This window comes from Podarcis liolepis, assembly GCF_965112155.1.
Source record: "Podarcis liolepis genome assembly, chromosome: 15".
Classification (NCBI taxonomy): Eukaryota; Metazoa; Chordata; class Lepidosauria; order Squamata; family Lacertidae; genus Podarcis; species Podarcis liolepis.
The window spans coordinates 41,790,307-41,812,438 of NC_139566.1; the positions used below are offsets into that span (position 1 = coordinate 41,790,307).

The 22,132-nt window shown below is 47.5% G+C and overlaps 1 protein-coding gene across 3 annotated transcripts in view; it reads right to left on the reverse strand.

The window, feature by feature from the left end:
• Positions 1 to 664: 664 nt before the first annotated feature.
• The window catches only part of TMEM120B (transmembrane protein 120B), a 30,148-nt gene continuing 8,680 nt past the window's right edge, over positions 665 to 22,132 (reverse strand). For 2 of the 3 annotated variants that reach the window (XM_083476466.1, XM_083476465.1), the window contains exons 2-12: positions 15,782 to 15,900; positions 14,302 to 14,418; positions 13,154 to 13,213; positions 11,080 to 11,175; positions 8,020 to 8,109; positions 6,692 to 6,757; positions 6,076 to 6,137; positions 4,808 to 4,900; positions 4,078 to 4,142; positions 2,254 to 2,322; positions 665 to 1,122 (exon numbers count right to left, since the gene is read on the reverse strand). In XM_083476466.1, coding sequence (XP_083332592.1) covers positions 1,015 to 1,122; positions 2,254 to 2,322; positions 4,078 to 4,142; positions 4,808 to 4,900; positions 6,076 to 6,137; positions 6,692 to 6,757; positions 8,020 to 8,109; positions 11,080 to 11,175; positions 13,154 to 13,213; positions 14,302 to 14,418; positions 15,782 to 15,900 — 945 coding nt within the window. In that variant the 3' untranslated portion in view covers positions 665 to 1,014. Of the gene's footprint in view, positions 1,123 to 2,253; positions 3,408 to 3,795; positions 4,143 to 4,807; positions 4,901 to 6,075; positions 6,138 to 6,691; positions 6,758 to 8,019; positions 8,110 to 11,079; positions 11,176 to 13,153; positions 13,214 to 14,301; positions 14,419 to 15,781; positions 15,901 to 22,132 lie in introns of all 3 variants that reach the window. The other variant, XR_014519428.1, reaches the window with a different exon arrangement.

The window sequence follows — 22,132 nt, forward strand, 5'->3', positions numbered from 1 at the left end:
AAGCCGAACAGACTCCAGCATTGGCCACCTGAGGCAGCTGCCTCACTCTGCCTCATGGCAGAGCCAGCACTGCATGTATATAGTTTGATGACGTGTCACAAACTGAGACAGGGGAAAGAATTGAGGCAGCTCCTCTTTATTTGCCACCTTTTCTTCTTCCTCCCCCTTTCTCAACAGATCTGAATGCTGAAACATTCATTCAACCTTCATATCAACAACGCTAATGAAAAATTAGGGTATCATCCACTGGATTTCAATCAAGTTTTCTTCCTGTGTCTAGTCTAGCTGGAATAGGTTACAGTGAAGAGTACCCCCCCCCAACACACACACACTGCCCCCAAACAGATGTGCCCACTGAAAACATTTTCAGTTGGTTGCAAGTGAAGAACAGGTGGGGGGGTCTAGCAACAGATTGGCTCCCCCTGCCCTCCAGCCTTCACCAACCTGATGCCCTCTAGCTGTTGTTGGACTACAACTCCCATCAACCACAGCCAGACTGACCAAAGGTCAGGGATAGTGGGAAGTGTGGTCCAAAACATGGGGGGGGGGTAACCAGGCTGCCTTATCAGCTTCCAAGATGGGCTCTGAAAAAAAGCAGTACTCAGCACTTGGCCCCATGAGAGACAACCTTCATGATCCAATACCAGGAACTTTAAAGAGAGTATTTAATCAAAGTTTGCTTTATTCCCGAATAGTTCATCTCTTTTTTGTTCTCTCCTGAGAATCCATCTTCTTCCTAGAATGGATCAACCTCATGGCTATATCCCAGCAAAGGCCAGAGGGGCTTTGGATTAAATTAAATATAAATAGTCCAGTTACCAGCTGGAGAGCGCAAGCACTCGCAAGTCTGATGAGGAAGACTTCACAGTATAGCGCAGGTGGAATTCCCTCCATGGTTCCCTTATTGCAGGGCCACTGGTGAAGCAGGAGGACTGTCTGGAACATGAGTCTAATCACAGCAGAGGAAAAAATGAAACCAGACCTCTAGCATCCAGCATGCACGACTTTCTGTCTTCACAATTTCTTCATTTTGTTCTTCTGAAATTTAGCGTGCACAACTTTCAGGGTGGTGAGGAAGTTTCCAAGGAAGAGCACCAGAAATGTGAGTGCAAGCACAAAAACCTAGATGGGACCAGGAGAAAAATTTTAAAAAATCAAACTCAAACCTATGCACTTGGCAGACGTTATATGAGGACATTCTTGCAGCCCACGGGAAAACCTTTAAGGCTGTCTCAATAAGGATACGGTGAAATAGGCCAGGGATAGCCAACCTGGTGCCTTCCAGAGGTTATGGACTAAAACTCCCATCATCCCTGACCACTGGGCCATGCTGGCTGGGTATGATGGGACTTGTAGTCCACAATACCCGGAGGGCACCAGGTTGGCTACCCCTTAAATAGGTTAACCCTATTAAGAATTAGCTGCCAGCTAAAGCAGCTAAGTGTATTGAGAACTAGCCATTACTAGAATGGCACATACAGCTTCCTTTCTCTACTGCAAGATCACTTGTATGAGTACATAAGAACTTAAGAAGAACCTGCTAGATCAGGCCAACTGCCCATCTAGTCCAGTATCCTGTTCTCTAAGTGGTCAGCCAGATTCCTGTGGGAATCCCTCACATGCAAGACACCAGAGTACCCCCCCCCGCCACCGTGGCTTCAGAATAGGCACTTCCTGCCTCAACCTGCGAAGGCAGAACCGAGCCATGGTGGCTGTTGGCTTTGCACCTTTCACAGTAACACAAGATAAGGTAAAGGTAAAGGGACCCCTGACCATTAGGTCCAGTTGTGGCCGACTCTGGGGTTGCGGTGCTCATCTCGCTTTATTGGCCAAGGGAGCTGGCGTACAGCTTCCGGGTCATGTGGCCAGCAGGACTAAGCCGCTTCTGGCGAACCAGAGCAGCACACAGAAACGCCGTTTACCTTCCCGCCGGAGCGGTACCTATTTATCTACTTGTACATAGACATGCTTTTGAACTGCTACGTTGGCAGAAGCAGGGATGGAGCAACGGGAGCTCAGTCACGGGGATTCGAACCGCCGACCTTCTGATCGGCAAGTCCTAGGCTCTGTGGTTTAACCCACAGCGCCACCCGCATCGAACACAAGATATCCATGGGTAATAAAATGTGGATAGCTACTTTCTCATCTTCTCCATCTGCTACCTTTTCCCAGCTGATATAAGGGGATTCAATCAATGCCCCCCTCCCCGTTTGCCGAGATTTTGATTGGTACTTGAGGGGGAAAACCACTTACTTGCCATTCTTTACATTTCTTATGTCTTGACAGTTCAAAAAGTGTGATAGCATTGTAGAGCTGCCAAAACTTAAGGAAAGGGAGGGAAAGAAGAAAGGAAGACTTGAGAAAGAATCTGCTAACCTTGCAGAAAGCTAAGCAGTTATTCTTAGTGAAGATCCAGAAGCACTAATTTTAGACCTCGTAGATGCCTAAATTGGCATCCGCGAGCACTAGAGGACACTGAAGCAAACAAAGGGCTTGAGGATCATGTTCACGTTAGTTTCCTCTTACACTGGTCAGAATGAAGAACCACGGAGAGCTCTGAGGCAGAACAACAGCTTTGCTTAGACAAGGTTCTGGATTCGGTCTGTGGCAGCTCCACTTACAACAGCCTTCGCCAAATGGGGGCCCTCCAGAGGTCTCTGGCTGGGGCTGGTGGGAGGTGGTTGAAGTGCAAAATGTCTGGAGGTTGGCAAAGGCTGAGGAAGAAGGATCAGCTGATGGGAAAGGCTTTTTGTGCACAAGACTTGGTGTGACTGTCAATCAGAGTAGACGGACGTCTGATTGGATAGGCCCAGTGCAAGGGGGAGGTACTTGCAGTGGAGGACAGTCAAAGACCACTTTGCGTGGGGTTCTGTTCCCCGGCCCCATACGTGTTGGCAGAGTGCATATAAGCGCACCTCGCCACCCCTGTTACGCCCTTTTAGTGACATGTTTTTGGGTCGCTGCCTGTACTTATGTTGGATGTTATTTTTATTTTATAAAATTGATACACTGCTTGATTCTAAAAAACTTAACCGATTACAAAAATAATGAAAAAAAATGAAATTATCAATAAAAACTATTTTAAACATTAGAAACTAAATAAAATCAATAATGAGCTAAAAGCCAGATAAAAACACCTGTCAGCACACCATATATCTGGGTAGGCTTACCTAAATGAAAAGTGTACATAAGGTTGATTTGAATATGTTATTATTGAATACTGAATATTATTGAATAATGAATATTATTGAATAATGAATATTATTGAATATTGTATACCCAATGTATCAGCCGCCTGGGGGGTTTCACTGTTTGTGTTTTGGTGGTTGGTAAAAAAAAATTCTAAACATTTTTTTTTCAAAAAACCTAAATGAAAATGAGTGCAGTGAAAGTGCTTCCCTGGTGTACTGTAAATACCGTATTTTTCGCCCCATAGGACGCACCGGCCCATAGGACGCACCTAGTTTTTTGGGGGGGAAATAAAGGGGGGGGGAATTATTTCCCCCCCAGGTGCGCTGTGCTAATCCCGAAGCTTGGGGCGTGCGGAGTGCAGCGTGCCCCAAGCTTCTGTGTGCCGGCAAGGTCTCCGCTAGCCCTGGGAGAGCTGGGTCTCTGGCAGGTAGATGGAGGTGGGGGATAGCTTCTTGAAGCCTGGAGAGCGAGAGGGGTCGGTGCGCACCGACCCCCCTCGCTCTCCAGGCTTCAGTGAAAGCCTGCATTCGCCCCATAGGACGCACACACACTTCCCCTTCATTTTTGGAGGGGGAAAAGTGCATCTTATAGGGCGAAAAATACGGTAAGCAGGGAGTTCCAAACTGTGGCTGTTGCTACACTAAATATCTATTTTTAAAAAAACCAATGCAGAACAGGTATTGCATAAGCAGTTGTAGCGGAGCCACTTCAGCAGATCGAAGTGGTCAAGTGGGCATCTGGGGAATGCAGCTTCATAGAATGAATGAAGCTGAACAGACAACCTTGCCTACACGGGTTACAATGAACAGCAAACTACCACTCTCTTTGGTTTCTCCTTATCTTCTGGCAACGCACGGGTGAACAAAGCTCTGGTGTCCAACTTACATGCCCAAAGAACAAGAAGGGGAGCAGAAAGGTCAGCCCTCGCCACATCCAAGACTGAAATCCCTCTGGGAAGAAGGAAAAAGCGCAGTCAAGTTATACACCAATGTCTCTCGCATAAAGCACCTACAAATATTGGTGTTTAAATAAGCTGTCACCATCCTGATATTCTCCCGGTGTTTGGACTACAACAGGGCTGTGATGCTGCCGGGGGCCGAGCTGTAGTCCAAGCCATCTGGGGGGGTTGGTGAAGGCCAATTTTAATATAAAGTTTCTTAAGTACTTTGAAGAGGTAGCCTGACCTAAGGAAGCTGAAATTGCTGCTTCCGTTGATGAAAACGAAAGGCTAGCATGACTCTGGAACTGCAAGCACATAGTACAGATTTTTCAGAAGACAGATTATATGAGGGGGAATCTTGTATCTCCCTCTTAGATCTTTTCAGCAGAGAGAGACATAAATCCACTTTGAAAACATTATTTCCAAGTTTAAAGCCTTTTTGCTTATTTCCTCAATGAAAGTGAATCCAAAATCACCATCCAGGCATAAAGGACAACATTGGGTTCATTCTCATGTCAAGCCATTCAAAAAGGCATCCTCTGTGTTCCATCAGCAATTGCAGTTAATTTCTCCGGGGCTGGCAGGTGGGGGAACAGCCTAACAGGTGCCAGCAGGCGCTAGCAACACACTGCACCTTCAAATAAACTGATGTGACGAACAAGAGACACGACTCACCCACTGTGAGATCTAAGTGGTTTCTTTCCCCTAATGCACGGAGTCTGTAAAGGCAGCCACTTTGATAGTAGTATTGTAGAAACTGGACGCAACCTGGAAGAAATAAAAGGAATTGCTTTACTTGGCAGGGTTGCAGGTACCTGTAAAGTGTGGCATGCTCAGGAACACAGAGAGCTGCCTTACACCATCTCACATCCTTGTTCCATCCAGCTCCATACTGTCTTCTTTGACTGGCAGCAGCTCCCCAGGGTTTCGGACAGGGGTCTCTCCCAGATCTAGCTGGAGATGCCAGGAACTGAACCAGGGACTGTCTGTATGCAGAGCAGATACTCTACCCGTGAGCTATGGCCCGTCCCCTTTTAAATGCTCTCCTCCTGCACGTTCCAAATTTGCCACTCTACAATTTGTACACCCCCTAAGAAAACCACATTGCTCCAGCCATCCTTTGTTCAGCACCAATAAAGCACAGCCCCCTTCCTCCTCTAGGCAGGGCAGGGAGAAGCCAGGAGGAGGGAGGGAGGAGCTTTACTTTGCATTTAATTTGAGCTTGTCCTAAAGCAGGAGCCTGCACACTTTTTCAGCAGGGGCTGGTCCACTGTCCCTCAGACCTTGGGGGGAGGCCACCCCCTCAACTCTCCCCTCCCTTCTCCACAGCACCGGACAAGCCCTGGTGGCTGCTTACCTGTGTCTTGCAAGCGGCAGGGGCTGGCGGTGGCAGAGGGATGATGAGCGGCACACGAAAGGGCTCCAGAGGGGCTGCTTAAAATGGCAACCGCTCAAGCGCTGCTGCTGCTGGCACCAACAAAGCCCAGCCCCCTTCCTCCTCTAGGCAGGGCAGGGAGAAGCCAGGAGGAGGGAGGAGGTGCCGCCGCCGTGTGAGGGAGAGGAAAAGAACGGACACGCTGGCGATCCACACAGCGATTCCTGGACCGTCCATGGGCCGGATCCAGAAGGCAATTGGGCCTGATCTGGCCCATGGGCCTTAGTTTGCCCATGTCCTGAAGGCTGTATCCGAGCCATCCACTGGCTTACAATGCCAATAAAATCCCTAAAATGTAACTTCTCTTTCCTGGGACACTGTCAGTGCTTACTGGTGGGAGCTTGCCTAAGGCGGCCAGTTTGTGACCCTTCCCGGTTTCAGTAAAATGCTCACTGCTCTCCCCGCACTGAAATCTGCTGCACAGCTTGCAGCATTCAAAGCATTACTCCAGATAGGGTGCAGACAAGAAAACACTGTGTTTTAATACAGATACTGAAAGCATACTTACTCTGAAAAATTGAAAATGCTAAAAACTGATTGCGGAACATTTGGTACATGAGACCATCTGGCCTGTTTGAGTAGGGAGGGGGAGGAAGACAAAAGAAAACAGAAGTGATGTTTTCAACACACACACACACAGTGCCCTTCTGTACCCCAATATAGGAAATTAAACAAACGCATCCAAGCCAGCCTAATGCAGGGCGGAATTTCCTTCATTCATTTCCACAAAGGCAGAAGGTATCCCATAGCACAGTCTACCCTGGACTGGACTGAAGCAGGCTGCAGGTGTCAGAGGTCGCCTGCATCCCATGTCTTGGGGGGGGGGGAGGGACAGAATACATGGAAAGTTAGCAGAAGAGGGCTAACCCACCCCAGCATCCTGGCTCATTAACTTACTCATTACAGAGTTACTTCAAATGGGAGGATCAGACATGATCCCTCCCAGCAACCTCTGAAGTTCAGTGGTCCACGAAAGGCTGGACAGCATGACATTCAGAAGTCTAAATGCACGTTTTTAATACGGGGACTCATTTATCCTACAACCCTATTATATATTGTGCATTCAAACTATAGCACTCTGCTGATTTCAAACATTTAAGCTATGGAGAAATGGAGAAACTTACCATGTTAACATCACACCAGATAGAAACGTAGAAACGTAATGATGAGATACCCACCAGCCCTTAATCCTGGGAAGAAAAAGAACACCTTTAATGTGTGCACTTTCACACATTAAACCGAGGAAAACGCAGAAGGGAGTGGCTGCCAGATCACAGCTTCCCTGTATGGGACACAGGCTAGCAAACAAACGTGTTGCATATGAACCTATAAGCCCTCTTGAGGTGTACTAGCTTAGCATCAACTTCACTCACAATGGGGAAACGTGGGAATGAGAGCTAGCGCCACACCTCCGTCTCCATTCTGACCGCCTTCCAGGAACGGGAGACTCTCCTGCAGCCATGGAAGTTCCCTGCAGAGTGTGGAACCCGGGAAAAGCAAGGTTCTAAATCATGCAGGAAGGCCCTATGGGCACAGAAGTCTCCCTGTGTCAGACATTCGCCCTCCAACTTGTGGAGGAAAATGGAAACAGAAGCCAGAGGGTTTTGCACAGCCCAGCCAGGCTTCTTGATCTCAGCCCCCTCCCCTTGCATGTTAAGTTTTAGCACAGCTGGAACACCTGAAGAGGGCCAAAGTCGGGGGCAATGCAAGACATTTTGTGGACACCTAAATCTAATGCATAACGTATACAAAATATCTGTTCCCTGACATTTTTCATGCTGTTTGGTATGGTTTTATTAATTATACAGTTTGTAACACAGTTTGGAGTCTATATGCAGTTAACTCGTCCTCTCTGTTCTTACCTTTTTCTGATGTACTTTATCTCGGAAAATAAACATAGGAAGTTTGTAACTAGTGGGCATAATTAAGAGCGCACAAATGGAGTTAAGCTATCAATTCAGACTGTCTTATCCTACCATTTTGTACTGATAAACAGGGCTCCGTTAACTGCTTGGCTGATGGCAGCGGCAACCGTGCACCCCTCATCAAAGCCGTTTCACAGAGGCCGTCCCCCGACACATGTGTGCCGGTGGCAAGTGGGGGCTCCATAAAACTGCTTGGCTGAGGCGAGGGCAGTGGTGTACTCCTAAAACGGGCAAATTAAAGAAGCAGAGGGAGGAACAAGCTGTATCCGCGCCTGTTTCTCCCTCTGCCGGTATGAGCGGCAGACAGAGATGGTGGTTTCACCCAGCAGTATATCGCTGGAGAAGCTGCTGCCGTTCTTGAGCACCTCTGCCTCCAGCAATGGCTGAAGCATGTTTCTCCTTTGGCGCGCTGGGCGCTTGTAGCAGAGGGACTCAGGAGGCAGCAGTTTCACCTGCGATATACCCCTGAGGGAAGCTGTCATCGCGGTCTGCCTTAGGCAATTTATGGATATATCCCCTCAACCTACCTTGAGCCATTGCTGATGAGAATGCTCTCCCTTATTGTCAGTGTGCAGTAATACCAAACTAAGAGGAAGTTGAACACTTCATCCGTCACCCTGCAAGAATATTAAAAAATGGTAAGAGTTTCCAACTTCATTGATCAAGTACACACGCTTCAAAACTCATCAACTAAGGCGAAAGTAAAGAGTAATCTTAGGTAACTAATACTGAGGTTCTGATCTTGTAAATAATCAGCTGCTTTATAAGCTGATGTGGAGGGATGCGGGTGGTGCTGTGGTCTAAACCACAGAGCCTAGGGCTTGCCGATCAGAAGGTCAGTGGTTCGAATCCCCGCAACGGGGTGAGCTCCAGTTGCTCGGTCCCTGCTCCTGCCAACCTAGCAGTTCAAAAGCACGTCAAAGTGCAAGTAGATGAATAGGTACCACTCCGGTGGGAAGGTAAACGGCGTTTCTGTGTGCTGTTCTGGTTCGCCAGAAGCGGCTTAGTCATGCTGGCCACAGGACCCGGAAGCTGTACGCCGGCTCCCTCAGCCAGTAAAGCGAGATGAGCACCACAACCCCAGAGTCGGCCACGACTGGACTTAACAGTCGAGGTACCTTTACCTTTACCTTTAAGCTTATGTGGAAAGATACCAACAAAGGTGCACACATACTCTCGTCAACTCCAATTCTCATACTTGGAAAACCTCAGTCTACTAGAAGCCCAGACTAAGGCATTATGGTTAATTTGAAAAGCTTTATATAGCAACTGTTTTTGTCATGGCCTGTGCCAACCCCCTGCCAAGCAGGAAACACCATCAGAGCACTCCTGACATATGGTTGTCAAGCCTCTGCTTAAAGACCTCCAAAGGAGGAGACTCCACCACACTCCTTGGCAGCAAATTCCACTGTCGAACAGCTCTTACTGTCAGGAAGTTCTTCCTAATGTTTAGGTGGAATCTTCTTTCTTGTAGTTTGGATCCATTGCTCCGTGTCCGCTTCTCTGGAGCAGCAGAAAACAACCTTTCTCCCTCCTCTATGTGACATCCTTTTATATATTTGAACATGGCTATCATATCACCCCTTAACCTCCTCTTCTCCAGGCTAAACATGCCCAGCTCCCTTAGCTGTTCCTCATAAGGCATCGTTTCCAGGCCTTTGACCACTTGGGTTGCCCTCCTCTGGACACGTTCCAGTTTGTCAGTGTCCTTCTTGAACTGTGGTGCCCAGAACTGGACACAGTACTCCAGGTGAGGTCTGACCAGAGCAGAATACAGTGGCACTATTACTTCCCTTGATCTAGATGCTATACTCCTATTGATGCAGCCCAGAATTGCATTGGCTTTTTTAGCTGCCGCGTCTCCTAACAACTCTCAGCAACCTAAACAAACTCACTCCCAGGATTCCCAGACAAAGCCATGCCTGTTTAAAGTGTAGGGTGCTGCTTTGAATTTACAGAGCAGAAAGGGCCCAATTTCACAAATGAAGGGAATCCCCACTGTAAACAATACCCAAGCAAAGAGATGTCACAGTGCTGTTTTCCAATATGGCTGAACCAAATCTGCTCTCTAAAATTGTCCCGCAGTCGCTGTGTTAAGGGTCTTCCCAGGAGTGTGAGGCCCACTTTTGGCACACACCCCTCACCAAGGTTTGAAGGAAGAGGGCAAAGCAGAGCCACGTAGTTTAAGGGACTCCACTTAGGAACTCGCTGACACAAAGCTCCCACGCAGGCAGACAAGTTTGCAAATGCAGCGCTAATTCCATCCGAGGGAAAGGCCTTTGGGCCAGAGGAGATGCACATGATCCAATTTGCAGAGGCGCCTCAGGACTAATTCAGCGAAAGGATTCCATTAGATCTCGATAAATCCAATCAACTGGAAAAGCCATACTGGTGGCGGTGAGCCTCGAAGTCAGCGGAAAGCATCACAACAATGGCCAAGTTTGCACGACGAGGTAGGCAACAACAAACTTTTGACAACCTCACTGTGGGGCAATCAATTTCAAATTGCTTTCTGGGAATATGGGGACCCTCAACATTTTGCCAGGATTTCTGGTAGAACGGGTGGCAAAGCAGCCTTGCAGGAAAAGGCATTTTGACACCACCAATCTTATAGTTAAAGGAAGAAGATGCTTGATAACACATCCATTTACCCACTTGGCAGCTAATTTTAAAGAACTATTTTAGCCCACTCATTCCCCCTGAAGACTGGAAATAGAGGGAGAGTGACATTAAAACAGCACCTCCTGTGCACAAGAGGGAGATATTTGTTGACTCAGGGGAACCCCAAGGTAAGAACAACTACAGAAACGCTTTGGAAGAAGAGGAAAAACAATTCTAAGGTAGAAACCACAAAGACAACCCAATGAGAGCCACGCATGGTCAGCAGCCACAACACGCTGAACGACAAGGGGAGGGCGAAAACAGTGGGAAACCAGACAGGATGGGAAAGGGAGAGTGCTGGAGGACACAGCAGGCTGACTGGGCAATCCTAGGCATGTCTGCTCAGAACTTAAGTCCCAGCGAGTTCAATGGGGCTTATACTCAGGTTAAAAGGGTGCAGAACTGTAGCCTTACAAGCTCTCTACAGAAGTAATCCACACTGTGATGTTCTGTTGCAGGTCTCAGCACAACGTTTCCCTGGTATCTATCTACGCTTGCTGGAAAACAGTTCTCTAAGCTCCCAGGCAAACACCTTTCTCTGATCCTTTTAACTGGAGAGGCTGTCAGGGATTGAACCTGTGACCTTCCACAGGCTCTACCACGGAGCTATGGCCGTCCCCCTTACGAGCAGCGGGCAGCTCCTAGATCTCACAAGCCCGACCAGTGTCACATATGAACCCAGTGTGCACCTAGAACATTTGCAAAGTATTACAGGGGAAGTGTCTCTCCAGCGACAGAGAACTTTTGTGTATGTAGGGAGAAAATCTGCAGCAGGACTGGATTAACTTGCAGAAGCAGCAGTCAACAAATGATGCTTTTTGTTCACATTGAGTGGAGTCCAGATTTGCTTGCAAGCAGAGCCACTTCAAATCCACTTCATGGTAAAAAAGGATAATGTTGCTCAGCAAACAAAGATGAAGTCTTACCGGTAATGAAGAACGAATCGGCAAGCTACTGCTCCAAGGAATAAGATTATTGTCAAGTACAGTTTGAATTTTTCATACTCGTCTTTGTAGGCAAACCTGGAGCAAAAGGATTAAATCAGGGAATAATAATAGTAATAATTTTATTATTTATACCCCACCTGTCTGGCCTGCTTCCCCAGCCATTCTGGGCGGCTTCCGACACATATAAAAACATAGTAAAACATCAAGCACTAAAAACTTCCTAATGCAGGACTGCCTTCAGATTTCTTCTGAAAGTTGTATAGCTACTTATCTCCTTGACACCTGAAGGCATTCCACAGGGCGGGTGCCACTGTCGAGAAGGCCCTCTGCCTGGTTCCCTGTAACTTCACTTCTCACAGTGAGGAAAATGCCAGAAGGCCCTCAGAACTGGAGCTCAGTGTCCGGGTTGATCAATGGGAGTGGAGACGCTCCTTCACGTATACTGGGCCAAGGCCATTGATCTGGTTCACACATAATGCTAAACCGTGAATTATGAAGTGATGTTTTCTAATAGCACGGCTTAACATTATATTCAAACTCTACCCAGCAATTTAACTGTGGTTGCTAACAAGCCACAATTTAGTGCTACAGTTTGTTGTTGGCTTACAAATCTTGGTTTGCTTTCAATAGGGCTGAGCACTGAAATGATATCAGGAGTAATGTATATTTGATAACTAAGATTCAAGCTTTAAGGTGTTTTAGGGTAAGATAAGGTTAAAATAATTAAGGTAATGTGAATAATAGAATATGGGGAAAGATGGAAAGGATTGGTTGAGTTAATTATTAGAATAAACTAGGTTAGGATAAATTTTTTAACAAAAATTGAGAAAGATGGAAAGAATTTGCTGAAATAACTAATTAAACTAGGATACAAAAGGGAGGTGTGAGGAAGTCAATGAAACAAGCAAATGGAAGTTTTAGATATGTAATCTGGGATTTGTGTTGTTTTCTTTTTTCTTTTTATCTTTTTGCTGTATTGTTGTATTGTTTTTTGTGTTTTTGCCTTTTCCCCCCTTGTCTATTACAGTGTTGCTTTTTAATGTTTTTTTTCTTCTTCTTACAATTCTGAAAATGACTATTAAATATTATTTTTAAATAAATAAATAAATAAATAAATAAGGCTGGGCACTGCATGAGAACTCTTCTCCCCTTCTTAACCATGGTTTATTTGCCTACCTGGCACCAGATTCTCACCAGTTTACAAACGCAGGAGGCAACAGCAGCTGAGGGGAAACCATGGTTTGTTTGATCAACTATGGGACAACTTATGGCTTCACCAAACTAGTGCTTAAACCAATCAAGCCAGAGCTTGAATCTTTGGCGGGGGGCACCATTTTCTGTCACTAGTCAGGGGCTGGATTCAATGTGTGCTGAATTTTGGCTGCAAAGGAAGAATCGAGAGCATGCTCCTGGTTCTTCCTTTGAAGCTGCAACTTGAAATTTTCCACAAGCAACATCACACAACAGATACAGGAAATAAGAGGGTGGCTTGCCCCAAATGGATGATTGGTCTAGTCAGGCCTGCAGGCCAGAGCTCCCCGACCAGGAGGAGCAAAGCAGTTGTGAGCTCCTATCTGGGAGCCCAAACGCATTTACAGGGTCTTGCTGAGCCATAGGGCAACATTCATTTTGTTATGCACTTGTGATGCTCCTGATGGCATTGGGCCAGTTATGCGTTCAATACTCTCTGCACCTGCAAAGGCTTTGAGGCAGATTTACTGCTTCATTTCCACCCACGTCCATGTCCTGAAGTTTCCTGTTGAAATCCTGTAACTTTTTACACCACAAATGTTCTGAGGATTTTGTTGTTGTTGCACTATAGCTCAAGAGCCCCCCAGCCCAGCAAGACAGCAGGAGCATTGGGGAAAGACTGCAGGGTGGTAAGTGGATGGCCCAGTATAAACGCACCACTCAAACACTGTCACTGCGTGGTGTGACACGTGGCAGAATAAAGCGGCAAAACAAAACAGAAAGCCAGTCTGGAGGAGCCCTTAATTTGGCTCACCGTGTCACGCAAAGCAGCTCAGAGAGTCATAGAAGACAAACAACTTACTTGGCCTGATTGCTTAGAAGAGTGACATTCACGTTCCCCAGCACGAGATTTAAGTACAAACTGCAAGGAAAAGGGCAAAACACATCAGGCCTTCACAGGGGTAACTCTTTTTTCATTTGTTGGTTGTCGTTTCAGCCCCAGATCACCCATTTCAGCTGCATTTGTAGCGAGGCATGAGCTGAACGAAAGACTCCACCAGAATCTTATCGCCAGATGTTCAGATGACAGCTTCCTCTGCTTTTGCCACAACGTGCAGAGGTCACAAATCCCTCTTCGTGCGACCTTCTCAAACTGTAGTCAGCACAAGCTCAGAAGCAACCCTATACACTTACCTGGATGTAAGCCCCACTGAACCCAATGGGGCTTACTTCCAAGTAGACGTTTATAAATGTCACTGTCCATCGGTTAGCCTAACAGACTTAACTCTGCAATCCTGATTCAAAATTCTGTCACTTCTGGGGGTCCTTTGTGTAAATAACAGGTAAGCAGCTCTTGACCTCAATTAAGTCTGTTTTACTGCTGCTTCTGCTGGGGCTGATGTGCTGGCCTTATGATTTCATTACCGTTGAATTTTGTTTTATTATCTTTCTTAGAGGTGGCTAACCTGCAGCCATTCAGATGTGGCCGGATTACAATTCATGTTGCACAGATATCATGTTACGCAGTGGCATTCGTTTTGCATGCTGTGAGTGGCCCTGTGGCCCTTTTGGCAAAAGGCAGTATATAAATTTAATAACTAAAACAGACAAATCTCTGCAGTCCTGGCCCAGATTTAAATTTCTCCTCTGCTCAGGGCAGGGGGAATAAAAGGCTCCCCCTCCTCTCTGTCACTGGACCTTTCTCCTCCTCTGCTAATAATAGATTCCCAGGATTGTTCTCCAGAGGCATCACCTCACCAAGATTAACGCTGGAAACTATGTGCGTGAATGTGACACACGGCCGGCATTCAGCTTCTGAGCCAGGCATTCCCAGGCAAACGTTTCACTCTGTGCCAAGAGGCTGGCAGGCCGGCCCCTGAGAGCGTGCAGAGTGGATTCCCACAAGAGGAGTCACATGCTTCCATCTCTTTAAGAAAAGCATGTCTCTTTGTGTCCTTAAGAGATCAGGCTTCACACAAGAGGGCATGTCGGTTTTACGGAAGCACCTACCCGTTCTTCTTTGGCAAATAGGCTTCCATGTCGAAGAAAACATTTTGCCGCTCTTTGATCTGGCTACCGATTTGTTGTATGAGCTCCGCTTCTTCCAGGCTGCAGTCACGCTTGCATCTGCAAAGTTGCGGGGGCAGAGAAGATGAACACAAATGCAGATAGTTGAAAACAGATGACCCAGGAGCCAGAGAGCTGAAAAACTGGCCCCTTCCCCTCTTGGGTGTGAAGAGCAGCAGAGGGGGCCTCCCGGTAGCCCCACTGCCCTCAGGGGGCTCGGGGGGAGGAACGCTATGGATGGCATTCTCTGTGTCAGCCCCCAAATTGTGGAGCACCCTCCACACAGCAGTGCATTATCCCCAACACCCCAAGGAACCCTCACTATGCGGGTTTCATAGGACTCTGAAGATGCACCCCTTAACCCTGGCCATTCAAAGTGTTGGTGCTGACCTTTAAAGCCCTAAACGGCCTCGGTCCAGTATACCTGAAGGAGCATCTCCACCTCCATCGTTCAGCCCGGACACTGAGGTCCAGCGCTAAGGGCTTTCTGGCGGTTCCCTCGCTGCAAGAAGCCAAGTTACAGGGAACCAGGCAGAGGGCCTTCTTGGTAGTGGCACCTGCCCTGTGGAATGCCCTCCCACCAGATGTCAAAGAGAACAACTACCAGACTTTTAGAAGACATCTGAAGGCAGCCCTGTTTAGGGAAGCTTTTAATGTTTGATGCATTACTGTATTTTAATATTTTTTTGGAAGCCCCCCAGAGTGGCTGGAGAAGCCCAGCCAGATGGGCGGGGTATAAATAAATTGTTGTTGTTGTTGTTAATTTTTAATGCATTTATATTCCACCTTTCCTCCAAGGAGGTCAAGGCAGTGTACACAACTCTCCCCCACCTCAATCGAGCCCCACAACAACCCTGTGAGCTAGGTTAGGTTGAGGGTTGGTGACTGGCCCAAGGTTACTGGCAGCTTCGTGTCCGAGCGGGAACTGGAGTTTGGGTCTCCCAGGCCCTAATCCGGCACTCTAACCCAGCCTTCCTCAACCTGGGGTTCCCTGGGTGTTGTGGGACTACAGCTCCCATCGTCCCTGAGCACTAGGCCCTGCTAGCTAGAGAGATGGTGGGAGTTGTAGTTCGACAACATCAGGGGATGCAACATTGAAAAAGTGTGCTCTAAACATGACACCACCCTGGCCCTGGACATCTGGGATGAATGTTTTTAGGGCCCAATCCTATTTTTGAGATTGTAATTGATTTTAAACTGTTTTTGATGTTGTACTAAAAATGGCCTGGGACCTGGGGCAGGGGGGCAGATAATAAAGTCAAACAACAACAACAACAGCCCACTGGTCAGTTGCCTGACACCACAGTAACACTGGCCAGGGACGGGTGGATTCTTGCGTCCACCTGGCAAAGCAGCAGGTCAGGCAGCTACCAGTTCAAGCAGAGAATCGTACAGGTGACCAAGTGCTGTGCTTTGCCATTACCTTTGGAAGCTGTTCTGCAAGTCTTTCAGCCCCCGCTTCTGCTTCTGTATGGAGCTGCTGCAGGTGGCCTGCAAGTTGTTCAGTTCCTCTAGCTTCTGTCTGTAGACTTTGTGAGTTTCCTACAACAGATAAGCAAAAAGGATGCATTAAGTGGCAGGAAATTAAAATGGGACAATCCGCAAACAGAACACCCACATGTTCAGGTTATGTAGTTTCTTCCACAGGAAGGGGAAAGTTCCACATTAAATCGCCTGGAAAGGCCTCAGAAAGTGCCATGCGCTAAGACCATTGAGTGTACTGTCCCTACACTGACATTATTGGCTCCAAGGCCTGTGATTTTCTGCTTGCAAAGCAGTGCTGTACCTGTGAATGATGACCCTCCCAGGCACGCAACACAACGCAGAGCTAACTTTAGCGCTGACCACATGCATATTTCAGTGGGTAACGTCACTTAATGTATCTTATTTATTTAATATTAACCTGCCTTGTAGGACCAAGCATCCATAAGAAGCATTATGAATTAAAGTGTTAAAGCAGTGTTAAAAACAAAGACAAAACAGTGCACTCCACCCCACTTTTTAAAAAAACAATAAATTTAGAAACAGAGCTAGCCGCAAAGAACCCTAAAGCAGCTTAATGGCGGAGGGGAGGGGCACTGTAGAGTTCATTTAAAGTGTTTACATCCTGCCCTCTCCCTCTCCTGAGCCCAAAAAGCTGTCCCAGGACAACTCACAAACAATGGAGCAGCACAATCAAATCCAAAAGCAGCAGCAGTGGCAGGACAGAAGCACAAAGTTGAAGATTAAAATTTCGCATTTAAAGGATCGGGGAAAATAAGGTCAAAATGTCATCCAGGTCAGCCAACCTGGGGAAAGCCACACACAAAGAGGAATTCTGTCTCTATTTTTGTGCAGCTGGAAAGCTCCCCAGAGGAGCTCATAGGATGAGGCAGAACTCACCTAATGGAGGGGTGGGATCTGGGCTGCCTCACCTGACAGCTGCTGCCCAGGCTGCCGCTCCATTGAAAAGCCTGGGCCCATGTCAGCTCTGTGATGGAGGGCAGCGTCTGAATGACAGCTATCATTAATTACCCACCCTACACCCTCAGATCCCAGTTAAAACGCAACCTCAAAAGCAGGTTAAAACAACCTGCAATCACAAAAATAAGGTGGGTACTGGAAATATACAGCTCAGGTGACAAAAGCCACAGTAGAGAGGTGTGTCTTCATTCCTCACTTAAACGCTCTATAATGAAGATGTGAGGTGCACCTCTGTGGGGGCCGCCACAGAAAAGGCCCTCTCCTGCCCGCCCCCGATTCAGAGAGAGGTGGAGCAACCAAGAGGGTCCCCTGCCATTAATCTGAACACCTGAGTGGGACTGAAAGAGGGTGGCCTTTCAGATATGCTACACAAATTTAATTAAAAATAATTCAGCATAATCAGATGCGTTCATGCGCCAACTACCCCCCAGAGACGCTGCCCTTCGTAATTGTTTGTAGCTACAGCTGTAGTTTGATGGCAACGGCCAACACAAAGGCCAGTGCAAGCCTTGAGCCCGTTCCTCCATCAAAGTGGATTTTGAGCGGCTACTGTAGATGAATATGGATTATGGAAGACGGCCACGCTTTCCCAAAATGCCAAATAGGACACAAATGTCCTCCTCAGCCGCCACCCCTCAAAAATCCCCAGAAAGCCCCCGTGGATCCACTCTAAGCCGCTTTCCCCCTTTGCTCGGCCAGCACCTCTGACCCCATTCCAACTTAGCCCTAATCCCACACGGCACCCACCATCTGTTCCTTTGGAGCAGCTGGTGAAGAAGCCCCTCCAGGACAACTTCGCTCCAAGAGGCCATGACCACATGAATAAATGAATAAATAAATAGCTAAATGAATAGGAAGACATGTCCAATGACTTTAGGAGACTTTTTTTTTTAATGCCCCCTATTCAATGCTCATTGAAAAAGCTTCTCCACGTGAAGCAGGGATGGGGAACATGCAGCTGCCCAGATGTTCTTGGATTCCCATCAGCCTCAATCAGTGGGAGCTGGAGTCCAGCAATCTCCAGAGGGCCTCAGGCTCCCCATCTCTGCTTCAAAAGTACCTTAGATCTTTGGGAAGTGGGTGTGCAAGCAAAAGGAATTGTGCCATCCCGTTACACCAGCATCCCCAATACGCCTCATGCAAGGAGGCAGTGTGGCAGTTGGAGGGCTCGACCAGGACGTGGGAGGCCAGGATTTGAATCCCCACTTGGCTGTGAATAGGCTTTCAACACTGTAGTGTATCACCAGTCCAACATCGTGGTTTGGCAATATACTGCAATGTTGAAACAAGTTGCATTGGCCCCAGCCTGTAAGGTGCCAGGGGACGCTTTCACCCCTGTGCCTCGCAGGCCAAGGCCAATGCAGTTGGACCCGGCCCGCTGCTCAGCTGGGGGTTAGGAAGGCTCCTGCCCCCACCCAGCTAAGCAAGCCCACCGACTCCCCAAGACGGAGGGTGCCCCGCAATGGAGCCTGACAGGCTCCGTCTGCCTTCTTCGGCATATAGTCCAAAAACAGCTGGAGTCCCAAGCTTGGGAAACACTGAACTAGATGGAGAGGAATGTAGAAAGCCACCTTGTTATATAGAGTCAGATCACTTGCTCATCTAGCTCAGTGCCGCCTACACAGACTGGCAGCAGCTCCCCAGAATTCCACACTGGGGACATTCCCAGTCCTACCTGGAGAACTGAACCTGGGGCCTTCCGAATGAAAGACAATCGATAACCCTGCAGATCTCCTTCTTATCACTCCCTGGGAAAGGGGTGGCCAGGGTCGTGAAGCACTTCCAACACAGACAGGACCCCAATGAAGGGCCTAGTCAAGAGGCAAAGCACCTGCTGTGGGTGCAGAAGGTCTCAAGCCCAATCGCCAGAACCTCCTGGTGGGGTTGGGAAGATCCTGCCTAAAAGTGTGCAGTGCCACTGCTGCCAGTCAGTGCACGCAACACTGGGCTAAATGGGCCAATGATGAGCCTGACTCTTATTTCCTCAAAACGGGCCCTACCTCTCAGCAAAATCCCACTAAAAACAACCAGAGGGGCGTAATAAAGAACAGAATGCCACCCCCTTGCCCAGCACCCAGTTCAACAGAACAGGAAATGAAATTAGGAAGGCACAAGCCAGTTACTTAATAAAAGGCCTATTAAACATTAACGAAAACCCTTTCTCCTTTTACTTTTGCAGACAGCACTTTTGATGCTTGCAGTTGCAATAAAACCAACTTGCTGATAAAAAAAGGGGGGGGCATGGTGGAGAGACCATTTCAAGTAATCTGAACCCAGATCCAGTTCAGCTGCTTAACCAAGACTGAACTCCTTCACCAGACAAAGTGGATCAGTTGAACAGATCAAATCCACACCAGCACCCCTTGAAACGAAACAAAATGAAGGTTTGATTGCAAAGTTTTATTTGCATGTTATTGAAAGGTCAAGCACTCGAGAGCGGCTGTTCTCATTGAGGTGGATAAATGACTGGGGGCGACGCTGGGGAAGGCGTCATCTTCCAAAGGGCAGGCTCATTCCAAGGGTTTAGCTGCAAGGCAACGTGGAATTTCCTGCAGACGCTGTAACTCTGCATGCCAAAGACGGGCACCCTTGCTTACGCAGCAGATTTGGAGGCACAGAAGAAGGCACTGCCAGGGCCAGGGCTTAGGGGGGGGGCCTTGCCAATATTGGGAGCCCCTGCCCACCAACCTAAAACTCCAGCAGTGCTAAGTTGAGCTCTGGCACAAGGAGGGACATTTCAAAATGGGGGGTGGTGCACACAGCCGGGCACACGCTGTAGGGGGACTCATCACCTGGCGTCCACCGAGGGTGTCTGCAGTTGGCTGCTGGTGCCAGCCCTGCTCCCGAGTAAAACTGAGCGAGTGACAAGAGAAGACCAGCATTTGTGGCATGTATTGCGTTGAGAGTTATACTCAGGGGTCGGCAAGGCTTACCAGGCATGGGCCTGATCACTCCCGCAGAGATTCTCAGTGGGCCGGGCCGGTGCAGCGTGGCACCAAAAATTGCATCTGTGCATGTCCGCGGTGCCGGAAATCGCGCCTGCGCAGAAGCAATTTTCAGTGTCTCGGCATGCGCTAGACATGATTTCCGGCACCGCGGACATGTGCAGATGTGATTTCCAGCATTTGCAGAAGCGATTTCTGGAGCCGCTTAAGCGGCACAGCACGGTGTGGGGACTTGCTGAGCGGGCGGGTGGTTCAGGGGTGGTTCATGGGCCAGTTAAACGACCCTCCGTAGCCGCTTCCGGCCCATAGGCCTTAGGTTGCCAACCTCTGGTTATACTCCTGTCTGCTCAGCATCAACTCCCTCCTAGAATTCTGTCTCATTGTACTAGTTTTCAGCCCTGTGATGCGGAAATGCCTTGGCTAGAAATTGCCGAATACAGTGGTACCTCGGATTACAGACACTTCAGATTACAGACTCTGCTAACCCAGAAATAGTACCTCGAGTTAAGAACTTTGCTTCAGGATGAGAACAGAAATCTCACGGCAGCAGCAGTGGGAGGCCCCATTAGCCAAAGCGGTACTTCAGGTTAAGAACAGTTTCAGGTTAAGAATGGACCTCCGGAGCAAATTAAGTTATTAACCCAAGGTACCACTGTACTGGCCCCGTGCATAGGACTATCGCTGCACTCTTAGTATGCACAAGTCTGGTCTGTTGCCCTGGCTGAAAAGTTAATTTGTCACAGCCAGAGGCAAATCAAACACTTTGTCTTTTTATGCAGTATGGCTACCACTTATTTCCCTTATGTGCCACAAAGACCAAACGAAAAGGCCAGCTCAAACGCATGGAAACTTGTGGAGAGATCTACTGGAATAAGGACTCAAATTATCACTGTCTGTCTTTCACAGGTCTATGAAGATACCAGGCGATCTATTGCAATTCTCTTGACAGAAGGAACTACCAGCTGCTTTTGTCTTGGTTTGCAGTTTATGTTTATTTGTTGTTACATAGGTTTGTTACAAGCTGTGATAATAAAATAAAAACAAAAATAGGGAAAGTCTTCCCTAGCATGGAAATTCTAGAAAATTTCCCAAATGGGATATTTGTTTTATGCCAGCCTCCCATGGAAGCCATGTTGTGTCTGGCGCCCACAGCACTCTCTCAAAATTTGAGATGTGCCCACTGGTTGAAAAGGGTTTGTGACCCCCAACATATGTTCTTAAATATCCAGAGAAAGACTCTATACAGCAGCTCAAAATTCTCTTCTAAGTGCTGCTTTACTTATTTATATTCACTAATAATAATATTAATAATAATAATAATAATAATAATAAACATTATTTGGAAGTCAGGACATTAGCAGGCCAAAGTATGTTGCAGAAGTAAGACCCCTCCCCATATTAATAATTTAAAACACTTCATTATCTATAGCAATAAAAATAGAACTATATGTGGCCATATGCATTTTTTTTTTTACTGAAAGAGTCCATAAATATTCTTTTTAAAAAACAGAAATGAAGGGAAACGTTGAAATTAAAACAAAAACATGACATTTTCAAAAATAGAGTGTCTCATTCTTTTCAGTAAAGGACCCCTGCTTGTGGATGACTCTGGGGTTGTGGCGCTCATCTCACTTTACGTGGCCAGCATGACTAAGCTGCTTCTGGCGAACCAGAGCAGCACACGGAAACACTGTTTACCTTCCCGCCGGAGTGGTACCTATTTATCTACTTGCACTTTGACGTGCTTTCGAACTGCTAGGTTGGCAGGAGCTGGAACCGAGCAACGGGAGCTCACCCCGTCGTGGGGATTGAAACCGCTGACCTTCCGATTAGCAAGCCCTAGGTTCTGTGGTTCAGACCACAGCGCCACTCGCATCCCATTCTTTTCGGTACTACAGGGCTAACAGGAAGAATCTTCCTGGTTTAGAATCTTTAACTAAATTAAATCCCTGTTAATGGTTTTAGAACTCTGGGAAATGATTGAAAATCCTGTTTTCAATCAGATAGACAGGAAGGTAAGGAGGACGATAAAATTCAAGAGTCAGGAAAAAGGGAGACATAGGGGAGAAAGGTTGTCAGTTTGTATCTGAAAGTAATTAGGTATTTTTGACGCCCACATCAGTGAGCGTCAAAAGAGTTCCGTGCGCAAGCCAATCAGTGCAGTCATTTTTTGCCACACCTACAGGGCACTCATATGCCCACATCCACCACCTGTCTTACATAACTACCCTGGGCTCCTTCAAGAGGAAAGGCAGGATACAAATTCAAGAAATAAAAGCAAGTACTCAGGGCACCATGGAGGAAGAGGGAAAATCACGGGGCTGTTCACCAGCCCTAAAGAACTAAGCTTGTTCTCCTATTGTCCA